General features: G+C 38.9%; 1 protein-coding gene across 1 annotated transcript in view; it reads right to left on the minus strand.

The window, feature by feature from the left end:
• Positions 1 to 24,911, minus strand: part of FBN2 (fibrillin 2) — a 2,449,070-nt gene that overhangs the window by 24,455 nt on the left and 2,399,704 nt on the right. The window contains exons 63-64 of the mRNA XM_044060803.1: positions 3,068 to 3,299; positions 1,959 to 2,130 (exon numbers count right to left, since the gene is read on the minus strand). Coding sequence (XP_043916738.1) covers positions 1,959 to 2,130; positions 3,068 to 3,299 — 404 coding nt within the window. The remainder of the gene's footprint in view (positions 1 to 1,958; positions 2,131 to 3,067; positions 3,300 to 24,911) is intronic.

The raw sequence follows: 24,911 nt of genomic DNA on the forward strand, positions 1-24,911 counted from the left end.
AGTTACTGAAGAGCAGAATAACCAGTTAAAAATTCCTTCAACACTCCTTCATACACAGTTTAAATCAATTTAAATACTGTATTTTTTAAAAGAAAAAGTGCATAAAAAGGTACTTAAATTCTCTTATACGTCCAGTTGAATATAACCAAGTTCTTAGCTTGCCAAGCTGAAGTTTAACTTAATATTAACTTAATACAAGACTTGGACTGGCGAACAGAAGCATCTTGAGGGCTGCTGCTGAAATAATCTTTAAATAACAGGAATCCAACATTGCAGCTACACTTGCATTCCACTTATCTTGGCCTGAACATTTCTGGATAGTTTTGATTTCAGCTATATTTTGATAGCAAGCTCAGATGCTCATAAGCCTAGTACTTATTATACATCAGGTACTTCTCATTGTAACATTTGTTAATGTCTGTTATGTACTTCACAGATAAATATTCTAGTTGTCTATTGATGTACTATGTTCTTCATCTGTAAATATGTTGTAAGTAATTGCTATGTTAAATTGTTAATCGCTATGAAATCCAATGTAACTACTGTCTGTTTATTTTACTGTGGAGCTTTTCTCCCCGGGGCCTCCGCTGAAAATGGACCTACATCCAGTCGGACACTCCCGGTCAACAAATTTAAATAAAAATAAATAAATAAATAAAATTTCAACAAGGTGTTAGAGCTTCCACTTTATAACCATTAGTGAGAATCTGCTGTGAGGGTTAATGTCTACATAGAGGATTATGATCAGGTTGCTGACCATAATCTGTTTATTATGTGTTCAAGACGTGGATGCCAAGAAATTCACCTCGAGAGTGAATCATGGCAACCATGTTGACAACACATAATTAAAAGTTATGATCAGAAACCCTATCATAATTGTTTTAGTGCAGGAAGCTTTATCTAGTCCATGTGCTACTAGTTGCAGAAAAAAAATCTAAGTGTCTTGCTAGCTTTCAAAGCTGTACTTAGCAAGCTCTGTCAAAAAGACAGTGTAACACTGTCCCTTATATTTACACTCACCTTGCCACACCTCTTAAATGTCCAGATTTTTGCCTCATATGTTTGGTCTATTCATCATAAAATCTTTGGTTTTCTGGCAAATCACTTAGGACTGAAGTTGTTAAATAATGACATACATTTGAGTTTCAGACTTTGTATTTTTCAGAAAATGCAGAAGAACATGTGTGTATGTTAATTCATCAAACAAAAACATTGTTGAACTGCATTCCATCCGAAATGCTATTCATTGAACCTCCCATGTGAGGGGCTGTGCGCCCACACCCCCTGCTAATTATATATAGCAACCCTGAGATCACACTACAGTGAGGAAAGGGCAAATTTCCTGATACTTACTGTAATGCAATCTCAGAGCAGTTCAACAATGAAATGCTGTTCGACAATGTTTTCGTTCTATGAATTAATAAGGACCTGGAGAACACCCATCTTGTTACTCTAGCTAGTTTATGAGAGGAAGTGAAAGATACATTATCAATATGGCCAGCACTCAGAATCAAATGTGTTTTTTATTCTGCTGTTGTCTTTGCTAGTCAGTACAGGCAGATTTACCTGCCTAGGGCAAGACCTGAGCTTAACAAGTGAAGCAGAGAGTGCTTAACATTTGTTAAGATTGGGTCTTGCACTACAGTAGCACTTAACTGATTTGTCTTTTTCTGAATATCGGGAGCATAATCACCACCCCCCATGTACTACAAGATAATAATTTACAGGCATAACCACTATTGGTGAAGATATATCACTAGGTATACTGGGCTTACTTTATTTGATGGTATGACCATGAAAAACAAAGTTAAAATTATAAATGTAGATGAAAGGGCACCAACTGACTGAAGATTCTTCTTCTTTTGGCTTTTCCCGGTTAGGGGTCACCACAGACCAATTGACTGAAGATAATAAACCCAATACGAGTACTAACAGTCGACTACAGATAGTGGACTCACCTGAATTAATTCAGTCTTATTGATGTTTCGTCTTCTTCTTGATTGCTTCTTGGAGTGCCCATTAATCTTGCACTCATAGCAAGCTTCAGGAGACAGTGCGTTCTCCTCTTCAAACTCACTGCCTGGGGGTAGATACTGCCCCTGACTAAATCCCATGCTTGAGACACAGTGCCTGAAAGAGAAATTGATCTCAACATCATGCATAAAAGCCAATCTTCAGTCTTGAGATTATATGCAGTTTGATCTACTTTGCATCTTCATATCCAGTGCAATTACAAATAAAGCAGTTTCTAATAATAAATAGCAAGGAATTTGTCAAATAGTTAAACAAGCCCCTTTTACTTAAAGGGTAAATTTATGAGATTGTGTATTATTGGTTGTTTCACACTTTGACTGAAATACATATAAAGCTTGCTTTGTATAATTAGAGTGATTCATATTTAATAATCAGAAAAAACACTTAAAATGATTATCTTAGAGACGCTTGTGAGAAATGTGTCCATATCGACAAAATGTGTTCAGAGAAAAAAAAATATATAGCAAAATGCTCTTGTCCAGTATCAAAATATAGCAAACTTTATAACAGGACGATGACATGTCAGTAATAAATACATTTATTTATGAGATTCTGGAGGTCTGCATATCACAATGTTCAAAAATGCACTGGATTCCATTGCCAGAAAATTGCATTGCATTGCATTAGATGTTTATAAACTTCCATAAAATGATACAACTTTCTCATCTTGAAACAAAATTAGATGGTACCCAAAGGTTTGAATTTGGACACAGATACGCATGCAAATGCACACAAACACACAAACAAAAAACATGAGTTTCTAGGTTTACATTTGGACATGCAAACCACACACACACATACATTTCTAGATTTGAATCTGGACTGTTTATTGTTCTATAGCTGTATCTTGCTTTTTATACAAACAGTTAAAATGTTTGAAGGCAATTATTAACATTTTATGTTTTTAGGAAATACTCTATACTAAGAAAATAATGAGACAAATACATACAACACAAAAAACAGAATGCTGAAATGTCTAGCACCGAAACCCTATACTACACAAACACTGGTTCATGTACAAAATAATGCTTACCCTTGTCCTATTCGGTAGTATCCAGGTGGGCAGTGACACAGGTAACCTCCTTCTGTGTTGGAGCAACCAAAACTGCAAGGATTCTTGGTAAAGGTGCATTCGTTCACATCCTGACAGCTGATAGCAGACTGGTCAAAGAGATAGCCAGATGGGCAGGCACATCTGTAGCTTCCCAGTGTGTTATAACATGATGCACTTCCACATATATTTGGGCTCACACACTCATTCTCATCTGGTAAAGTGGGCCAAATAAAATATTACAGGGTTACTGCTGTGTATAATGAAATATTAACACCTATTTTCTATACACTATGTACTCTGTACAAATATTAACTGTTTAACTTTAGGTCACATCTAATGCATCACAATGCAAATGTGTTCGGTGCTCTTAACTGGAATGTTGTAGCAGTCACTTCACCAGCTGTCATCACATTCAACAAATAATGCTGTTTACTTAGGTATCTCAGCTCAACTTCACTGCATTTTCTACTTAAAAAATAATCTTCTGACTTCATGTTGAAGTACACAGGCAGAAAGAACAGATGGGTGTACATTCATATTACCAGACATAGTTTCTCATACGTTTTGTTATGAATCAACAAGCTGAAGCCCACACAGATTAAAAAAACTAACCATTCAAAGCTTTCTTTTAAGGAAAACATGTACTACTTCTGTGGTTGTACAACCATGAAAAAAACAAAACAGTTTGAACCTTTGCTGCCAGATATAGACCTCATCCATTTCACATTTGAGCAACTGTAGGAAAGTGAAGGACATCATATATTACAGCAAACCACTGTTATAACAATACTGGAATGTATTACTTCACAGAATATTAAACAACAAGACTGAGAATAATTTCTCAGCTGGTTTTCATACAGGCTGTTTAGACATAAAATGCTGAACTATATTACTAGATCAAGGCCTTGGACATGTAATACCTATAATGCCCAAAAGATTACACAAATTTATATTCACTGATATGGGAACTGAATGTTTGTCCTCCCGCCACCCCCATTTGCAGCATTGGGTGCTGCAGCTCCCTGCCAACTTGTGAAGCTTGTGGCAATGTAATGAAGAGCAAACAGAAGCAGACTTTTCTTCACACTTCCCTGGCTGCTCTAGACTTTGTACATAATCATGCTAGTAAATTAAAATGGCATACATTTGAGTCTGATTCAGCAATATGTAATAAGGGTAGCAAGCCACAAAGACAAAACACATCTGAAATGAAATTTGGGTAGGAAAGTTGGACAGCATTTCCCCTACCTCCAGATCATCAGAGATGAAGGATTATCAGGGAAATTCATTGCAGGACTATCCTCCATCCATCAGATAGAGCTTGTCAGCTATATTATCCCCTTAACTGTCAACTGATTACATAGATACCCACATTTGGGGTCCATTGCCATTGGTGACTCTGTAAACAACTGCAGACAGGGAGGCAACAGACTCTCCAACACATAACGAACGCAAGAAAAGACAAGTTAGGGGGAACAAACACTTCCATCAGTTGAATAAAGGGAGGATAGGCCATTACCTTGATGATCCATTACATTTGATAATGTGGACATAGGGTATGTACTATGTAACTTTTCCATTCTCATCAGCTCTGAATCATCAGCACAGTCAATTGCAGAATGAGTGCCTGTCTGTTTATTGACATAGCATATACAGTAGTACAAGGCATGCCTAACTACATGAAGCAGCTTAGAACTTGCCTTCCAAAGCTGGAGTAAATGTCCAGATTGCAATGACTGGCAAACATACACACACAGCCATCCACAGCACAGGTATTCCAGACAAACTTTCTCTAAACCAGGTAGCCAAAGTTGCAACTTCTCTAGTAAGCTAGGTCTTTCCCATTAGTAAGACTATATAATCTATAAGTGCAATGGCATTCCCATTTGGTGATGCGATAGCCTTGTCTACTTTTAACAAAAGATATAAGATTGTGTTTTGCACAACTGTTCTTTTTGCCATGAAGGTGAATAGACTTACCTAGAATAGTATCCTAAGGAATGTTGGGAAGGGAATTTTGGAAATGTTCTTAAAGATACTTTGTTTATGGAGCAGTATAAAGGCTGTTGATCTGTACACCTGAATCTAAGAAATTCCTGAAGCTGAAAAAATACATACAGACCTAAGGCATTCCAAAACAGAAATCTTAAAACAGGCTGAAAAGGTAGTAAGGTTAATATGTCAAAGACAAATAAAGACCTGTGGAGGAGTGGACCTGTTTTAGAGGTTTAATATGGAATTAGCCAATCATGAGATGCAGAATTTGCTGAAAGATAAACTTTGGCCACAGCTTATTACACTCCTGTACTTCAAAGGCACAGCAAGTATTTTATAAATCAATTAGCTTTACAAGATAAGGGAACAAAGTCTTTTGGGCCAGCCCAATTAGCATATCTTTTCCATTTCGATGCACAAGCAACCATGAAGGACCAATTTCTTGTGGCTGTAAAACTCAACTTATCTATAACTGTTTCCAGTAGGCAAGTATAAAGCTTCAGGATTCTGGAATCTAGATTCAACTGAGTGGGTGCTAAGACACCAAAGGAAGTGATTGTGGTGCAGGGCATAAAACTGGAGCTGGAAAGGAGGAAACAAATCTACAGTTGCCAGAAGAGAGCTACCAGAATCAACACCCCCCGAGGTTTGAGCCAAAACATTTATCTAAATGGGAGGCATTGGGGGAAACCCTGTGCACTGTAACACAAAGCATCTTCCTCTAAAGCTGCATGCTCTGACTTTAGCAAACAGCAGCTTTGCAGATGATAGCTTTTTGTGGATGCAAAGGAACCTAGTTGAGAGTATGGGTCTCCCTAACTTATCTGAAGTAGAGAACACTGTAAAATACATAATAAAACATTGTTTTCCAAAACTGGAAATGCTGTAGCCTTGAAGCAGGAATAAACAAGTAGGGGGTGTGAGACACATAACCCTAAATATTAAGGGATGCAGAGGCTCAACTCCCTGCAAAGACATTTTTTAATTTGCTATTTTTGGGTGAATTCCATTTTTTAGAATTCAGGATTTGATAATCTATATAACAATATTCTCCATTTTTATAATATGGACAGCAACTGAGGATAGTCACAGAGGTGAAAACAGCTGAACAACCTTCTCTGACAAGTATAACTCATATCCAGAGCTGCAAAGTAGATTAGAAAAGGTGCTAGTCTATTAGAACTCCTGGCTTATACTAGGCTGAAAGAAACATATCTCTATGCAAATTCATAAACAGAGAAAATCCTATATTACAGGAGTGTGGTTTTGTACCTTTTGTTTTGCTGATAGAGTGCATTAGTGTTTTGTGTTTCTCTGCCAGATTTGGAACACTCCTGACAGTTGCAGTTGGAAGGCTTTGACCTTCTTCACTTCAATTTGCTCTAGAAGATTTACATGTAACCTGTTTTGAGAACAAAGAAAAGACCCTTGCAGTGTGTATGATTCCCAGGTAAGGCTCCAGCTATGGACAGAAGTTTCCAGCACTGGGACAACTGATAACACTAGAGAGCAAAGAAGGGAAGACGACTCCATATACAGATTTGACAGGTTTGCTCACCAGGATGTCATTTCTAACAAGAAGACATGTCTAGACTAGATAACATATGTCTGCTTGATTCTGTTTGCATCAAAAGGTGAATAACTGATGAAAGCATCTCTTATGTAACCTAGTAAAAGAGAACTGCTGGAACTGTTGCTTCGTGAGTCACACAGTCTTCAAAAATACTTTCCCAGGAACTGATTTTTTTAAACAGTTGGTTTGACAGTTTATGACATGGCTCCAGTGGAAATGCTATACATTCATAAATCAAACTGCACGAGGGTCAATTGCTCCAGGGATCTTAACCTAGCATCTGACATGAACAGGTCATGCTGGAGAGATAGATACCTCTCCTAGAGACTACCACTTCTCTGGAACAAGCTACCATTTCATGTGAAACAGACCCCCCCCTCCCTGATCCTCTTCAAACACAACCTAGATCAATGGATGGGTGGTCACAAATTCACTCCTGTGGTGTTGCCATGTCCCTCCAGGACAGAGGAAGCCATTATTAACTATCATGGACCTTTACCTCGGCGAACTTCACTCACCTAACCACCGACAATTCGGGCAACTTTGGATAAATGTGTCTGGGCTTGTAAGGGCTCTAGGGCCATTGTTAAAGAATAAGAAAGTTTAATTTCATGAAGGTCTTTGTCAGGGATGACTTCAGCATGAAGGGTAACATTTAGAGGGGGTCTAATCCTCTAAAATACTTGTACAAGTCTACTTAAGTGAAACAAATGACAAAGGTGATCAGAGGTGGGGTGAAAACAGAGAGTAGAAAGCTGTTGTGAGGTTCCAGTTTCATTTTGTTGCAGTTGATTAATTTGTAGCTAGAAAACCAGGAACAAATGCTACAAAAGTTTTCCTGACAGTGACAATGGTTTTGATGGTTAAGAAATTAATTAAAGGTCTAAGAAATAGTAAATCATCTGTGAAAAAACTACATTTATGTGATAAATATATGATGGGATAGAACTCAGAAAAATACTGAAAACAGTATGGAGCTAAATATTCACCACCAGAAATGCAGGAGGTAGCAACAGACAGTGTGGTATTGAAGCAACCCCAGAACAGACTGTTGTGAAGGTAACCAGAAAACCTCCTCATGGTGTCAGATAAGAAACCTGTGTGACTGAGATGCTTAATTATGAGGGGGTGGTCACCTGAATCAAATCCTATTTTAGGTCAGTGAAGACAACATCTATTAGATGGCCCTTATCCATATTAGCAAATACTGTTTAAGCTGCTTGAAACAGTGGTAGTAATATTAAAGCAGAGGTAAAAGGTATGTTGTTAAGTATTAAATTATGACTTTCTTGTAAAACTTGAATGATTTATTATTATACAATATTTTTTTCTAGAATTTTTGCCAGAGGTGATACAACAGCAAAAGGGTGATAGCATTTAGGGAGTGCTGCATTAAGTGTTTTAGGGCCAGATATAATGGCTGCACAGTTGAATTATGAGGTTGGAGATGTATGATAGCGAGTGCCTAAAAACAGTTTGTGGCATTATAAGGAATCTAGGGTGAAGACAGAGAAAACAAATGAATGATTTATTTGGGATTTTTATTAGGAATAAGTATAGTCATTTGCTTTACAGAAGACTGACCCAAAATGAAATGTTTGATAGGGTCAAGTGTCATGGAAGTGGGCTGAGGGGACTAGACCATGATCTTGTACATGGATGATTATTTCCTGATATTTAAGTAAGCTGTTACAGAACTGAAACACAGGATAAAGGTATCAGTCCTAGGCTGAAGCTCACTGGCAATGCAGACAAATGATTGCTGTGAAAACCACGGATTAAGGCTAAATGCAAAAAATGCATTATTATACCCTATGAGAAAGCTAACATTCCTGCTAATTACAATATAGACAGCACCTTCCTGAGTGTAGACCCAGTGGTATGTGATCTGGCTACTCAGGTTGATGGCAGAATGAACTTTGATCACAATGTATCCAAAGTGGTAAGGAAATCCTTCTGTGTGGCACATCTCATAAGTAAAAGCATCACATCTAGATCTAAGGATGTTATAATTCCATTATACTCAGCTCTGAACAGACCAACAATTAAATACAATGCTCCCTTTTGTATGTATCTCACCGGGTCCCCTTCTAAAGACCGAACCGCCGATCCCCCGACGCAGAAATCACCGACGCCAGATAACCGACAGGTGCGTATACCGACAGGGTGATTCGCCAACAGCGGAAAGACCGACAAGGGTAATGTGTGATCGCGACCCGGTAAGTGTGCGACAGTGACGGAGGTAGGAGTGGTCAGGTAAGTGAGTTAGGGTTAGGGTGCAGGTAGGTGAAGTGTGCGTTAGTGTCGGAGCTTGGGCTAGGGGTGGGTAAGTGAGTTAGGGTTAGGGTGCAGGTAGGTGAAGTGTGCGTTTGTGTCGGAGCTTGGGCTAGGGGTGGGTAAGTGAGTTAGGGTTGGGGTGCAGGTAGGTGAAGTGTGCGTTAGTGTCGGAGCTTGGGCTAGTGGTGGGTAAGTGAGTTAGGGTTAGGGTGCAGGTAGGTGAAGTGTGCGTTAGTGTCGGAGCTTGGGCTAGGGGTGGGTAAGTGAGTTAGGGTTAGGGTGCAGGTAGGTGAAGTGTGCGTTAGTGTCGGAGCTTGGGCTAGGGGTGGGTAAGTGAGTTAGGGTTAGGGTGCAGGTAGGTGAAGTGTGCGATAGTGTCGGACCTTAGGGTTAGGGTTTGGGTCAGGGCTAGTGTGTATGCTATGTAGTGTAGTGTGTTGTTTGCGTTCCGTGTGTCGGTGTTATGGTGTTCGGTGTTTCGCGTTGTCGGGTTTGTGTGTTGTCGGTTTTCTGGCGTCGGTGATTTCTGTGTCGGGGAATCGTTGGTTCGGTCTTTAGAAGTAGACCCATCTCACCAGATATCTGCAACAGCTGGACAGACCACAGAAGTTTCTCACCAGGAAAATACAGGATACACAAAACAAGTCCTACATGGAAAGACTGAAAGCCCTGAGACTGTATTTTGTTTCCTACAGGCTGTTGAGGGGGTGACCTGTGCCTGGCTTACAGGGCTGTCTCTGACCCAGCTCTGATGTAAATGCTACCCATTTGTCAATCAAAATGCTACACATTTGTAAATCAAAGTGCACAAAAGTTACTCTCTCCAGGGATCTTAATCTAGCCTCTGACATGAACAAATCCTGCTGGAGAGATAGACTCATCTTCCAGAGACTACCCCTTCTCTGGAATAAGCTTCTCATTCATGTGAAGGTGAGCCCTTCCCTGACCCTTTTCAAACTCAACCTACATCAATGGATGGGTGACCGTAAATTCACTCCTGGGGTGGCGCCAATGTCCCTTCTTGACACTTTGCTCACTTAACCACAGACAATATAGGCAATGAGGGATAAATATGGCTAGGCTTATAAGGGTTCTATGGCTGTTAGCCTAGTAACCTCCTATGAACCAATGTCTTCAAAAGAAAGTTTTACTGTGTACCTAGAACACTGATGGCGAACCTGTGACATGCGTGTCAAAGGTGACATGCCACGATATTTTGGGTGACAGACCAGCATTCACCAACACCCAAGTTACCAAAGAAGCTGCTTTTGCATTTGTTGCGTGTGTGAAGTGTAGTGAATTACTTTGTGCCAGGAGCCAGTTCAATAACACTGCTACAGAGGTAAGGAAGTTATTAACGTCAAAGCCTATTTTGGTATACTGTGTCAATAGAGTCTGCAAAGGGCAGTGCTGACATTGTTTTCTCTTCATGGTTACACTTCTGTAAAGGCCAAGTAGTCTACATTTCTAGGATTTTGCTGTTTTACATTCCTCTAGACTGTCTCTCGTCATCCCTCCTAAAACTGGCAACTTTTTAAACTTAACAATGACAATATTTAAATTTCTAGACTAATTTTACTTCAGAAAATGCATATCAATTCACATTCATTTTTTTTCTGTCAGTCTCAAATTAATAGTACTAGTAGTTTTAAACTGTCCATGTCTCTTATTTCTAGTTTTGTCCCTGATTCTGTTGAGATTTATCCCTGATGTATTGAGAGCCATGATGTTTTATTTATTTTTATTTATTTATTTTATTATTTTTTGTTTGGGGAGGTGGCACGCAAGCAGAGTCAAGTTAGGCATTTTCTGAATTTTTGACATACCGAACCCAAATGGTTCACCATTACTGTCCTAGAACCTGAGAAACTTCCTGTGAGCAGGATGAATGGGGTTAAGACGTTATGTGTCCTTAATATTTACTGTAGAAGCAGTCAACAACAGTCAGTAGCACAACTGGTAACACCCTCATCTTTTGTTATGGAAGATCAGAAAGCTGTGGGTTCTATTCCCACCCCATCTGATTGAAATATTTTTCCATTACTAACACTGCAGTGCAGTACTGGGGGAGGGTGATGCACTACCGAGTGTCATCCTTTAGATTAGATGTTAAACCAAGGTCAAATAAATAACGATGATGGACATAGAACAGCTTCTTTATTTACTGTTAAGTGCTTTTCACTTGTCTCATATAGCAAACTTCATCAGACAACAAACAACAACTAAAACCTTCCTTCTTATATACTTAAAATGGCGTCATTTCCTTTTCAAACAGGAAATGACATATTCAGTGTTTTTTTTAAAACACGACTCAAATAAAAACTTATTGCTAAAATACTGATACAATAAATAACCATCTGAGACAACATGCTCCACGAATAATTATATTGCAGACAATAAATCATTTTTATATATAAATATGTATATATATTTTATATATATATATATATATATATATATATATATTTATATATATAATATATATATATATATATATATATATCCATATACATATATATATATATATATATATATATATATATATATGCACACACACACACACACACACACACACACACACACACACACACACACACACACACACACACACACACACAATTCATAGATTAAATGGAAAAATTTACTGCATCCATCATACTAGCAATGCATATTCTATGAGACCCAATAATTAATAAAATAGTGCTTACTATATACTCCTGAAAAAACACAATATGAATATAAACATGCTAACCAATGCCTAAGCTGAAAATATTATAAATAATATTCTATTTTTTATTATTTATTATTTTATTATTATTTATTATTTATTTGCCAGAACCACTATTGCCCAGACCCACCTGATCTCTACCCTGTTCTATGACTCTGCCATATATACCAATCTATCTAAAAACAACCTTAACAAACTTGCAACTAGCTATAATAACATAACTAGATTTGCCACTGGCAATCCTTTCAAAACCCACCACTGTTACAACCTCAAACAACTGGGATGGTTAGAACTGCAGAACCAGCTACTCTGTCAACAACTTGCTATCACCCAAAAGATACTTTACCACCCTAATAATACCCCAATCCTCACTAATCTGACTACCCCTTATAAAAATCTTACTATACTTCACTCAGCTAATGAGCTTCTAGTTTCCACTATTAAATCTAACAACAAAGCTGGGGACTCACTTTTCACTAACACAGTGGGAAAACCTGGAACTAGCTTCCAAGTGAACTCTCAACTCTCTCTTCCACACAGCTTTTTAAAAAGAATATCTTAAAACTCACTGGCTTTGTCCCTGCTCTAACCCGGACTGATATCTCATTTACCCATCTTGCTCTCCCTATACTTCTCTGCTCTACTGTTCTACGTTGCCTACCTGTATTAACACGTTAGCTAACCACAATGTAGGATCTAATGAGATTTCCTTCTTAGTACTCCATAAGAATAAGAAAAAAAAATCTTTATATGTTTTTTTCTCTCAAATGTTGTTCTCTATATTAGCGTAAACCCTCCAAAGGACTCTGTACATGTTTATCTTATGTACAAACTATACATGTATGTAGTATGCAGTATGGAGAATGCAGTTTGCAATGTATGTAGTATGCAGTATGGAGAAAATCGATATATGTGCAGTAACAGAAACCTGGTTTAAGGCTCCAGAGAGCACCCCAGCACTACCAGGCTACAACTCATACCATGCTACATACGTACATACTACAAGTCATACCATACTACATACGTACAAACTAAATATGTATGCAGTATGCAGTATGCAGAATGCAGTATGCAATGTATATAGTATGCAGTATGGAGAAAATCGATATATGTGCAGTAAAAGAAACCTGGTTTAAGGCTCCAGAGAGCACCCCAGCACTACCAGGCTACAACTCATACCATGCTACATACGTACATACTACAAGTCATACCATACTACATACGTACAAACTAAATATGTATGCAGTATGCAGTATGCAGAATGCAGTATGCAATGTATATAGTATGCAGTATGGAGAAAATCGATATATGTGCAGTAACAGAAACCTGGTTTAAGGCTCCAGAGAGCACCCCAGCACTACCAGGCTACAACTCATACCATGCTACATACGTACATACTACAAGTCATACCATACTACATACGTACAAACTAAATATGTATGCAGTATGCAGTATGCAGAATGCAGTATGCAATGTATATAGTATGCAGTATGGAGAAAATCGATATATGTGCAGTAACAGAAACCTGGTTTAAGGCTCCAGAGAGCACCCCAGCACTACCAGGCTACAACTCATACCATGCTACATACGTACATACTACAAGTCATACCATACTACATAATGCACAAACTAAATATGTATGCAGTATGCAGTATGCAGAATGCAGTATGCAATGTATATAGTATGCAGTATGGAGAAAATCGATATATGTGCAGTAAAAGAAACCTGGTTTAAGGCTCCAGAGAGCACCCCAGCACTACCAGGCTACAACTCATACCATGCTACATGCATATACTACAAGTCATACCATACTACATAATGCATAAACTAAATATGTATGCAGTATGCAGTATGCAGAATGCAGTATGCAATGTATATAGTATGCAGTATGGAGAAAATCAATATATGTGCAGTAAAAGAAACCTGGTTTAAGGCTCCAGAGAGCACCCCAGCACTACCAGGCTACAACTCATACCATGCTACATACGTACATACTACAAGTCATACCATACTACATACGTACAAACTAAATATGTATGCAGTATGCAGTATGCAGAATGCAGTATGCAATGTATATAGTATGCAGTATGGAGAAAATCAATATATGTGCAGTAAAAGAAACCTGGTTTAAGGCTCCAGAGAGCACCCCAGCACTACCAGGCTACAACTCATACCATACATTTTGGCCACAGAACCCAAACCGAAATACAAAAGGTGGGGACGTATCTATATTCATCAAGGATACCCACACCTCCAGGTTAGTGGCACAGCACGATGCTTCAGAGATCATCCATGTGCAACTAACAATGGGCAAAACTGCAATTCAAATTGTAGCTTGCTACAGCTCACCCATCATGTCCCAGGACCCCCATTCCATGTTCCTGGAAACACTGGGAAACATAAAGGTCCTACCAAACACCCTAATATTTGGTGATTTCAATTATCCAAATATTAACTGGGAGAACTACTCAAGTACTAACTCCCTTGCCTAACATTTCCTAGAATTTATAAACTCAAACGCCCTGGTTCAACTGGTCAACACTCCCACCAGAGGTGACAACATATAGGACCTGGTCATCACCAACATGGGCGACCAGTGTTCCACAACAGAGGTCAACCCCTCGCTGGTTAGATCTGACCATAAACAAATCACTTTGGATATCCACATTCTGCCCCCACCCCTGGACAAGAAAACCACCGTAAAAAACTTTTCAAAAGCAAACTTCACGTTACTTAAGACCGAGGTGGAAAGTTTCAAAGCCCCCATGCTGACGGATAACGCTGTCCAAGCTGCAAAAATCTTTACTAATGCATTCTACGGGCACCTACAAGAATGCATGGATCATGTCATCCCTAGCAAAACCAAGACTGACTCCTCCAAGAAAAGGAAACCAGTCTGGTGGACTCCTGCCATAAAGCTATACAATAGAAGGAGGAAACTAGTACAGAAAAGAGTAAAATCCCAAGAAAGAAAGACATCCCTGATCAGTATCAGCACGAAACTATGATCCCTCATAAAATCATCCAAGGCGAGCTTTGAAAGAAAAATTGCCAAGGACTCCAAAGATAGCCACAAGGCATTCTTTAGCTATGTCAAGAATCTAAGTGGCAATGCTCAGATCTGCTCAGAGTTAGTGCAGAATGGCACAAAATACACTGAACCGACCGATATCGCCAACATCCTGGCAGACAGGTTCAGTGTAAATTTCACCCCCTCTCACCCCCAAGAGGGCCCATAACCATACCAGAAGAATGTAAAGTTCCTGAAATCACAGACTCTCAGGTTAAAACAGCCCTCTCCAAAGCCAGAAACACAGCATCAATGGGACTGGATGGTGTCCCAGGCTGCATCCTACATGAGCTCAAAGATGAACTAACCCCTCACCTAAACACACTGTTCAAACTCAGCCTCTCCACTGTCTACGTACCCATAGAGTGATGCACAGCAGTGGTTATTCCGCTCCACAAAGGTGGAGCCACAACAGACCCCGGGAACTATCGCCCTATAAGCCTGACTAACTTGGTCTGCAAGGCTATGGAGCGCATCATCATGGAACTCATTAACAGAGACATTGGGAACCTCCAAACACTAGACCCTACCCAGTTCGGCTTTGTTAAGGGCAGATCATGCCTCCTGAACCTGGTGGACTACTTTGAGACAGTTACCAAGGCTATAGATGAGGGAAAGGTGGTACACACAGCCTACCTAGACGTTGCAAAGGCCTTTGACACCATTCCCCATTCTGGTATTATAGACAAGCTCACCAGCCTGAACATAAAACCCTACGTCACAAGATGGGTTGCCAACTGGCTCATGGACAGAACCCACATGGTGAGAGTTGCAGGAGCTAGGTCCAACTCTAAATCAGTTACAACTGGAGTTCCCCAGGGCTCAGTTCTAGGATCCCTCCTGTTTGGCATATACTTCTCAGAGGTACAGGCAAGCACAGGAGGACTATGGCTGACCAAGTTCGCAGACGACTGCAAACTAGAGGCTATAATTGACTCTCCGGCTGACCCAGACATCTTCCAAAAGGGTCTCACTGAGACGGATACCTGGTGTCAAAATCATGGCCTCAAGCTAAATGCCAAAAAGTGCTTAGTCATCCCCTTTGGAAAAAACAAAGTACCCACAAACTACCACATAGGTGGTAGTCCCCTAAATACGGAATACGTAATAAGGGATCTGGGGACCTAAGTAGATAGCAATCTCAACTCTGATAATCACATTGCCAAAGTGGTTAGAAAATACTTCTATGTGGCCCACCTAATCACAAAAGGGTTCGCATCCAGATCAAAACAGGTCATTGTACCCCTCTACTCATCACTCATCAGACCCATCATAGAATACAATGCCCCATTTGGGATGTACCTTACAAGACACCTGCAACAGCTGGAAAGACCACAGAAGTACCTCACCAAGAGGATCACTGGCCTCAAACAGATTCCCTATGCAGCTCGACTGAAGAAATTACAGCTGTACTCGGTTGCATACCACCTACTCAGAGGTGATCTCTGCCTGACATACAAGGCCATGTCCAACTCAGAATTGATGGACATGCTCCACCTAAAGAAAACCTTATCCCCATGAGCCACACACTGAAAGGATCTAAACCTCACCACAACAATAAATAGGATGTGCTGGAGGGATAGATTCCTGTCCCAGAGACTTCCCATGCTTTGGAACAAGATCCCAATCTACATCAGTCAGAGCTCCTCGCTAACACTCTTCAAAAGAAATCTTGACGAGTGGATGGGAAACAGAAAGTTTACCTTGGGGATCACTTCAGTGGCTCTGCTGGACAGAGGCACAGGGAACTAATCTAAGGGGGTGGCGAAAGCCAACACATTCTGGCTAGGCTTATAAATGCCTTCGGGCAGATAGCCTGGTACCTAACTATGAACCTATGAATATGTATATTTTATATATTTTTTTTACTGCCTATGCTTGGAGTTTTATTCCCCAGGCCTCTACTGAAACTGGACATATATCCAGTTAGACTAGCCCGGTCAACAAATGTAAAATAAAATAAATAAATAAATAAATACATTTATTATTATTAATAATTCCTTAATTACTATTTTCCTTTTTTCCTTTTTTACTTACTACCTAGTCAATGCCTTTAACTTAAGTATACTTATTGATAGTGCAGTAATCATTTAATCCTGGCCATACACATGAATGTAGTTGCAGTTGCCAAACCAATTCAGCCTTTTCCAGCTGAATAATCCAAGATCCGCCCCTATCCTGTTTTTTAATCTGCTGTATTACACAAAACTTGAACAGATGATCTTTAAATTCATATATATGCTTTGCTAATGCATTTGTTAAAATGCCTTTTCTGATTGCATAAATATGCTCATATATTCTCTCTTTCAAAATTCTAGTTGTTTTTACTATATAATATGCCGGACATAATTGGCATAAGGCAACATAAACTACCATTTTTGTATTACAATTAAATTTTCCAGTAATTCTATATTTTCTATTTTTGATCTCAACACTTTGACCTTGGGATATAAAACTGCAGTAGTCGCACATTCCACACCTACTTATACCCATGTGCAAGTTATTAGTAAGTTTTTTACAATGCTCTATTAAGTTCTTAAGGTTTTTAATCTCTTCTTGCCACCATTTGTAATCGTTCCCCTAGCTTTTCTCTGATTTTTATATCATCATTAATGACTGCCCCATTCTTTATCATGATAGCTTTTACTTCATAAAAATGCGTACTAAATGTTGTTATAAATGCAACTGAGCAGTCATATTGCATTTGTTTAGTCCTTATGTGATGGGTCTCTCCATGGTAACTAAGAATGGGGTTAAAATGTCCATTCTGTGTAGTTTTATATCCCAAGGTCAATATGTTGAGATAAAAAAATTGAAAATATAGAATTACTGGAAAATTTAATTGTAATACAAAAATTGTAGTTTATGTTGCCATATGCCAATAGGAAAAATAATTAGAAGTTTGAAAGAGAAAATATATGAGCATGCTTATGCAATCAGAAAAGACATTTTAACAAATGCATTAGCAAAGCATATATATGAATTTAAAGATCATCTGTTCAAGTTTTGTGCAATACAGCAGATTAAATAACAGGATAGGGGTGGATCTTGGACTATTCAGCTGGAAAAGGCTGAATTGGTTTGGCAACTGCAACTACATTCATGTGTATGGCCAGGATTAAATGATTACTGCACTATCAATAAGTATACTTAAGTTAAAGGCATTGGCTAGGTAGTAAGTAAAAAAGTAAAATAATAAGTAAAAAGTTCTTAATAATAAACAATAATAAAAAATATTTTATTTTTATTTTACATTTGTTAACCTGGATAGTCCGACTGGATACATGTCCATTTTCAATGGAGTCCCGGGGAGAAAAGCTCCACATGTGCAAATAAGTGACATTTTAAAGTTGTGGTTACATAGAAATTTAAACGTTTATATATCACTGACAATTTATAGTCATGGTTACATTGAAATCAAGCAACACTGTACTTTACGGTATGAAATATACAGAGACATCATTTTACAGCTTTGAAGTGTGTAGAAAGAAAAGTATTCACAGATTGAATGTAAGGATGAATAGTCAAGAGAAAAGGTGGTTAATTAAGAAGGGAAGTTGTTGGAAATTGTATGTAGAGGGGTTGAAGAGCATAGCCTTAGAACGGGTAGTGTAAGAAGTTATCTTCCTGATAATAGAATTCTAATGGTTATTGAGAAGTGCATGTAGTCTGGGTAGAGAAATATTATTATTGGGTATTTCTCCTATGTGAGTTGTGTTTTTTTCTTATTTTTATTTTGGGTTAGTCTGGGTTAAGACATGGACATAGCCAATCCCTGTTTATATATTTCTTTAGGGATATTTTAAATTGGGGCAAGGAGGATGTAGTGGTTAGTTCAGCGGGAAGCGAGTTCTATTTTTTTTCCAGCAGAGTTGGAGAATAATGATTCGCCGGCTGAGTTGTTGGCTTTGGTAGATTGTACTAGCATTCTGTTGGATGAGCGGAGGGATGCTAGGTTGCTGTAGGGGATGATAATATTAGTCAGAATGGGTGTACTGTTAGGTTGGTAGAGGATTTTATGAATAACTATGAATTGGTTATACTGGAGCTGATTGGGTAGTTCTAGCCAGCTTAATGTGAGAAGATTTTGACAGTGATGGGTTCTGTAGGCTGAACCTGTGGCGAATCTAGCTATATTGTTATAGTAGCTAGTAAATTTGTTAATTTTTGATTTGCTTAGTTTTGTGAAGATAGGTGAGGCGTAGACAAGGGTTGACAACAGATGTGTCTGAGCTATGGCAGTTCTGGCAGATGGGGTTAGGACTTGTTTGACCCTATAAAAGGAGCCTATTTTTTGTTAACTGTTTTGATGGTTTTAACTATATAAGCATTGTACTTCAGATGATTATACCAAGACGTTTTGAGCAAGGTTCTGGAGAGATTATGGTGCCATTGTTAGATGAGATTGTAATAACTGGTGATGTAAGCTTAAGGGTAGTGGAGAGAAGTAGTAGTTTGGTTTTGTTTGGGTTCAGTAGGAGACGGTGGCTATTGAGCCAGTCCTCTACTTTGTTGAAGCTGACTTGTAGTTCTGTGGGGGTGGTGGCAGAGCAGATAAGCATGGAGTCATCTGCATACTGTATACATGTAGCATCTGGGATAACTTTGGGTAGGTCATTAATGAATATTGAGAAAATGAGGGGACCCAATATAGAACCTTGGGGGACTCCAAGGTTGACATGTAGAAGGGGGGATAGATTGTCTTTCCATAGTACAGCTTGTTGTCTGCCATGCAGGTAAGAGTGGAACCAGTTGATTACAAGGGTGTCTAAGGAAAGTGATTTTAGTGAGTCTAGGAGTAGGTGGTGATTCACCATGTCGAATGCTTTGGATAGATCAAGAAAGAGGGCTGAGGAGAGCTTATTCTGATTATGGTTGTGATTTATTGTGTGAGAAAAGGAGAGGAGGGCAGTAGTTGTACTATGGGCGGGTCTAAATCTGTGCTGGGATGGGGCTAGGAGAGTATTCTGGGTAAGGTGAGTTAGTATTTGCTTATGTATGCATTTCTCCATTATTTTGGCTAAGGGAGATAGGATGGCTATAGGTCTATAGTTAGAGAGTTCAGTGGAGTTTCCCCCTTTATGAAGTGGAATAATGTGGGAGTTTTTCCAGATGGAGGGGATGTAGGATTCGTGGATAGTATGATTGATTAAGATGGAGATAGAGTATGCTATTTGCATTAGAATATTATTTATAATATTTTCAGTTTAGGAATTGGTTAGCATGTTTATATACATATTGTGTTTTTTCAAGAGTATATAGCAATCACTATTCTATTGATTATTTGGTCTCATAGAAAATGCATTGCTAGTATGATGAATGTAGTAAGTTTTTCATTTAATTTATGAATTTGGTGTGTGTGTGTGTGTGTGTGTGTGTGTGTGTGTGTGTGTGTGTGTGTGTGTGTGTGTGTGTGTGTGTATATATATATATATATATATATATATATATATATATATATATATAAAATGATTTATTGTCTGAAATATAATTATTCATGGAGCATGTTGGTTTAGATGATTAGATATTGTATCAGCATTTTAACAACAAGTTCTTATATGAGTCATATGTTTTTTAAAAAAACATTGAATACGTCACTTCCTGTTTGAAAAGGAAATGACACCATTTTAAGTATATAAGAAGCAAAGTTTTAGTTGTTTGTTGTCTGATGAAGTTTGCTATTTGAGACAAATGAAAAGTGTTTAACAGTAAATAAAGAAGCCATTCTATATCCCTCACCATTATTTATTTGGTTTTAGTTATATAGTTTGCGCATTTTTTGGTTTGTTAAACCAAGGTCACACTGGCATTACTTAGTTGTAGCTCGGATAGATATAAATGATCCCATGTCACCAACTGTAAAACGTATGGGAAGTTACTCGATGCCCTGGCCAAATTTCCCTTGGTAGTATAAACACCACCTTGAGTGTCTCCTGAAAACAGGCTACTAGGCTAGTGTGACTAACCCAGGTAACAAAGATGCAGGCATACTGAACTGGGCATAAAGGAATCTCAGAAGCAGACAGTTAAACAAACCAACTTCCACAGTTTGACAATAGCTGCTTACACCTGTCTGGGAGGTGTCTGCTTAAGCTCCCCAGAAGAACTTTTGGAATGACAAAAATACCTGCACAGACTCTTTGAACTACTCTGAAACAAGCACATGAATCAAAAAATCCCTACCCTAAACAGTCACCAAGGTGACAGAGGTGCTTATGATAAACAGGACTAGATCATACAGTGCCCAGATATCTCAGTTAGCTTGAGGGACTGTCCTTTGTAGTCACCCATCTTTCAATGGTAAATAATGGCACTGACATATCAGTATGTGGCCTCCTTGGAATTCATCAGTGATTCCTGTCACATTAATTCTTTCATTAATACAGTGCCTCCAACCTAAGTCTAGACTGATGATCCTTCCTTCATTTTTTCTTGTATTATTCCTCTTACAAAGACTTGCCATAAGCTTATATCTGTGATGTAGAAGGATGAAGCCCTAACTACAATTCCCATGAGTCAAATTCAAGTAGTGGCTGACTGCCTGTGGTGCCGAAACAGTCAGGTAGGGGAGCACAGGAGCCAGTGGCTGACACTGGCCCACCCATCTTAGGGAGGAGGTAATGGTAGTTGCAGCCAGACAACATCCATTAAACAAATGCAGACTTATGAGGAACTGAAATGGTTAGGATCAGGGATGTCAGCTTGGCTCTCCTAAGCCAGTGACTTCAGCACTTATCATATGTGGGTGGTGGCACATACATACATGCATGTGGAGTATATAGGAGGTCCTGTGCTGAGCTATGTGCTTATATCAGCGAGAAAGGCTGTGGCTAGGGCTTAAATAGAAATGGCCTCATTACCCGGATGCTGACAAGGGCACACATTACCTTCATGGCTATCTGGTGGATGACCCCTCATACTGGTGACTTCCAACAGGATGATAATTAAGGGGATCAGGTCCCATGGGGGGGGGGTAGCTTGATAATTAGCAGGCACAGAGGCACAAATAATATAGAAAAAAAATAATCATCTCCCTTGCCCACCGTACTCATGTGTGCTGACTCTAACCAGCACCCTACATATCATGTTACTAAAAACTCTTTCCTTAAAAGTACAACACTTGATCTCAGTTTTATAGCTGGGGTTTACTGCTATAGGGCTTTTGTAGCGGAAAGGAATTATTCAATATTTTGTGCTTCAGTCTTAGAAGTCATTCAGTGTTTTCTGATTCTTTTTTTCTACCACTCAAGGTTCTCCTTTTTGAATATTTAACCATCATGAAATTATACATATATATATATATATATATATATATATATATATATATATATATATATATATATATATATGAATAACAGTATCCAAAGAAGGCTTTTTGATATCTAAATATCAAGATATTAACAAAGTAACTCTCTTGGTGTACCATTAAAATTTAAACAAATAGACAAAGAAGTAATATAACCAGAAATTTTAAAATAATGCAGTTTAATCACCTTATGTAAAATCCTATTATGGAGAGAAAAGTTGTTACAGGCAATGCACCATTCAGAATGACAGGATGAATAATGTTCATTGTAACAGCCTTAACAGCTCTAATACTAGTGTGATGCCCCTGCACTGGCCCAGTAATCAAGAAGCCTCAATCCTTGCCACTAGCACCATTGACAGGCATGCACATTGGAAAGGATAAGAAGTATGCACACAGTAAAGTACAATTTCCCTTAAGAGCACACAGAGATCACAGTCAGTCTGGTACTGGTTTCTCCCTTTCTCTCCAGATCCCCAATAAGACTCCCCACTGGCACAGCTATAGGGTACAGATCTCAGCCGAGTGGTCAAGCCAGAACCTCCAGCACCCTCTCTGTCCAACCAGTGCTTTGTGTCCCTCCCCAAGTAGCTGACACACACACACTTTGAGGTATAAATTATATATAGAAACACACTGACACTCCTGGGGAAGGCTGGCACAGGTTCTCCAGCTATGCTCCCTCCTGCCCAGACTATAAGGTAGAAATCACTGCCACCAACCACTACTTATCAACTACTATAAGGCCCTTCCCAAAGGGTGACCAATTCCACTGGGTGCTATTACCGTTATCCAAATAGTAAGTGTAACCCAGGACTAAGGCTATTGGAGTGGCTTATACGGTATCACCAAATACATGTAAGTACTCTAAGAGTTTAAAAAAACGTAATAATAAATAATAAAAACACAAGACAATACTCGTCAATTCAACACAATGCTAACAGAGAGTTCAGAAATTACAGGAAAATACTTTAAAACAATATTGTAGGATAGTCTGACATAAATATAGAAAACAGCTAGACTAATCTGGCTATATTCCTATCTGTCTCTAAGAGAAACTAAGTTCTAAATTCTACTTTCAAGGCAACGTGCTAGTGAGTTGTTGTCACAAAATGCTAAATCTTTCTCTCTGAGAAAATCTTAAATTGATAATACACATTACTGCTGACTCATTTCAGATTACACCATTGTTGACACTTCTACTTAAGTTGCCCAGGCTCACAGAACTTAAAATTTTAACATTTCTTTTTGTAATCTGCACCTGCCAGGAAGCCACAGCAATAAAAGACACTTTACATGTAAAACCTAGTAATTATCTCTATCTTAGAACAAAAGAGTTTCCTAGCCCAGACATCCTGTCTCCTACCTTGAGATCAAACAGTCATAAAATGCTTTACTCATCAGCTTTCTACCAGCAGGGTGTACTGTGGTCATACCTCTCAACCATACCAAATTCCTCTGTAAATACTGGATTTGAGGGCAAAATGTTGGGGTGCCACGAATTCCCACATGGCCACTTTAATTTCCGAATTTCCTGTTTTTTTTTTTTTACTCCTGATGTCATCATGTGCAGAGCATAACTGATGACGTCAGCTTCTGACCAGTGTGTGTGTGTGCACAGCATGGCTTTCTTCTCTGGCATGACTCCTCCTCCAGCAGCAGCAGCTTTACTTATTTAAAGGGAAAACAGCTGTTATGTTTATTTTCCCATGCTGGTTCCATCCTCCTGCAGGTAAAAAATATAAACCTAAAAGTCTTTTAATGGCAGGACAAACAGCAGCAGCTTTTAAGCAGGAGAAACTGATTTTCTTTAATGACAGGAGTGTGCTACAGGTTACGTTAAGTTTGTTTTCCCAACCTAAATGCATTAGGAGAAAAATGTGTGCTTTCCTTAGACGTGTGGACATTTGTAGCTTCCTACTTATAGAAACTGTAACTGGGAGTGTGCTACAGTTAATGGCTGCAGGCAGGTTATGTTTCAGCTTGGTTGTTTCTATTTACTTTTAATAGTAGGAGTGGAGTGTGCTACAGTTAACAGCTGCAGGCAGGTTGTTTTACTAAAGCACTGCGTTTCAGCTTGGTACCTTTTACTTTAGGGTGTGTGTGTGTGTGTGTGTGTGTGTGTGTGTGTGTGTGTGTAGAAACCGTTACTGGGAGTGTGCGTTCTCCAGTTAATGGCTGCAGGAAGGTTGTTTTACTAAAGCACTATGTTTCAGCCTGGTTCCTTTTACTTTAGGGTGTGTGTGTGTGTGTGTGTGTGTGTGTGTGTGTGTGTGTGTAGAAACCATTACCGGGACTGTGTGTGCTACAGTTAATGGCTGCAGGCAGGTTGTTTTAGTAAAGCACTAAGTTTCAGCCTGGTTCCTTTTACTTTGGGTGTGTGTGTGTAGATGCTGTTACTGGGAGTATGCATGCTACAGTTAATGGCTGCAGGCAGATTGGTTGTTTTACTATAGCACTATGCTTTAGCCTGGTAACTTTTACTTTAGTGTGTATGGTAACTTTTATTTTCGTGTTTAAATGTGTGTGTATGTAAAATGCCCCTGTTAAATAGGCAGGCTGGTTATAGTTACTCAGACTCAAACCCTGTACCTTGGGTACAGGCTAGCAAGTGTCTGACTTACCTACCCACAAACACTTGTGATTTTTGCCTCATATTTCTGTTCCATTCCTCATAAAATCTGTGGTTTTCTGGATTTTTGTGGCAAATTAGGGAGGATTGAATTCACTAAATAATGACAGGCGTTTGAATTTCAGATGTCATATTCTTCAGAAAATGCACGGTAACACAAAACCTTTTATTCTAGCAATTTTCTAAGTTTATAAGATCAATATTTGAAATTTGTCCCTATTTTTGGGGCTGTATTCCCCCAT

The sequence above is a fragment of the Protopterus annectens genome, chromosome 2.part0 (genome assembly GCF_019279795.1).
Source record: "Protopterus annectens isolate FY-2018-M chromosome 2.part0, PAN1.0, whole genome shotgun sequence".
NCBI lineage: Eukaryota > Metazoa > Chordata > Ceratodontiformes > Protopteridae > Protopterus > Protopterus annectens.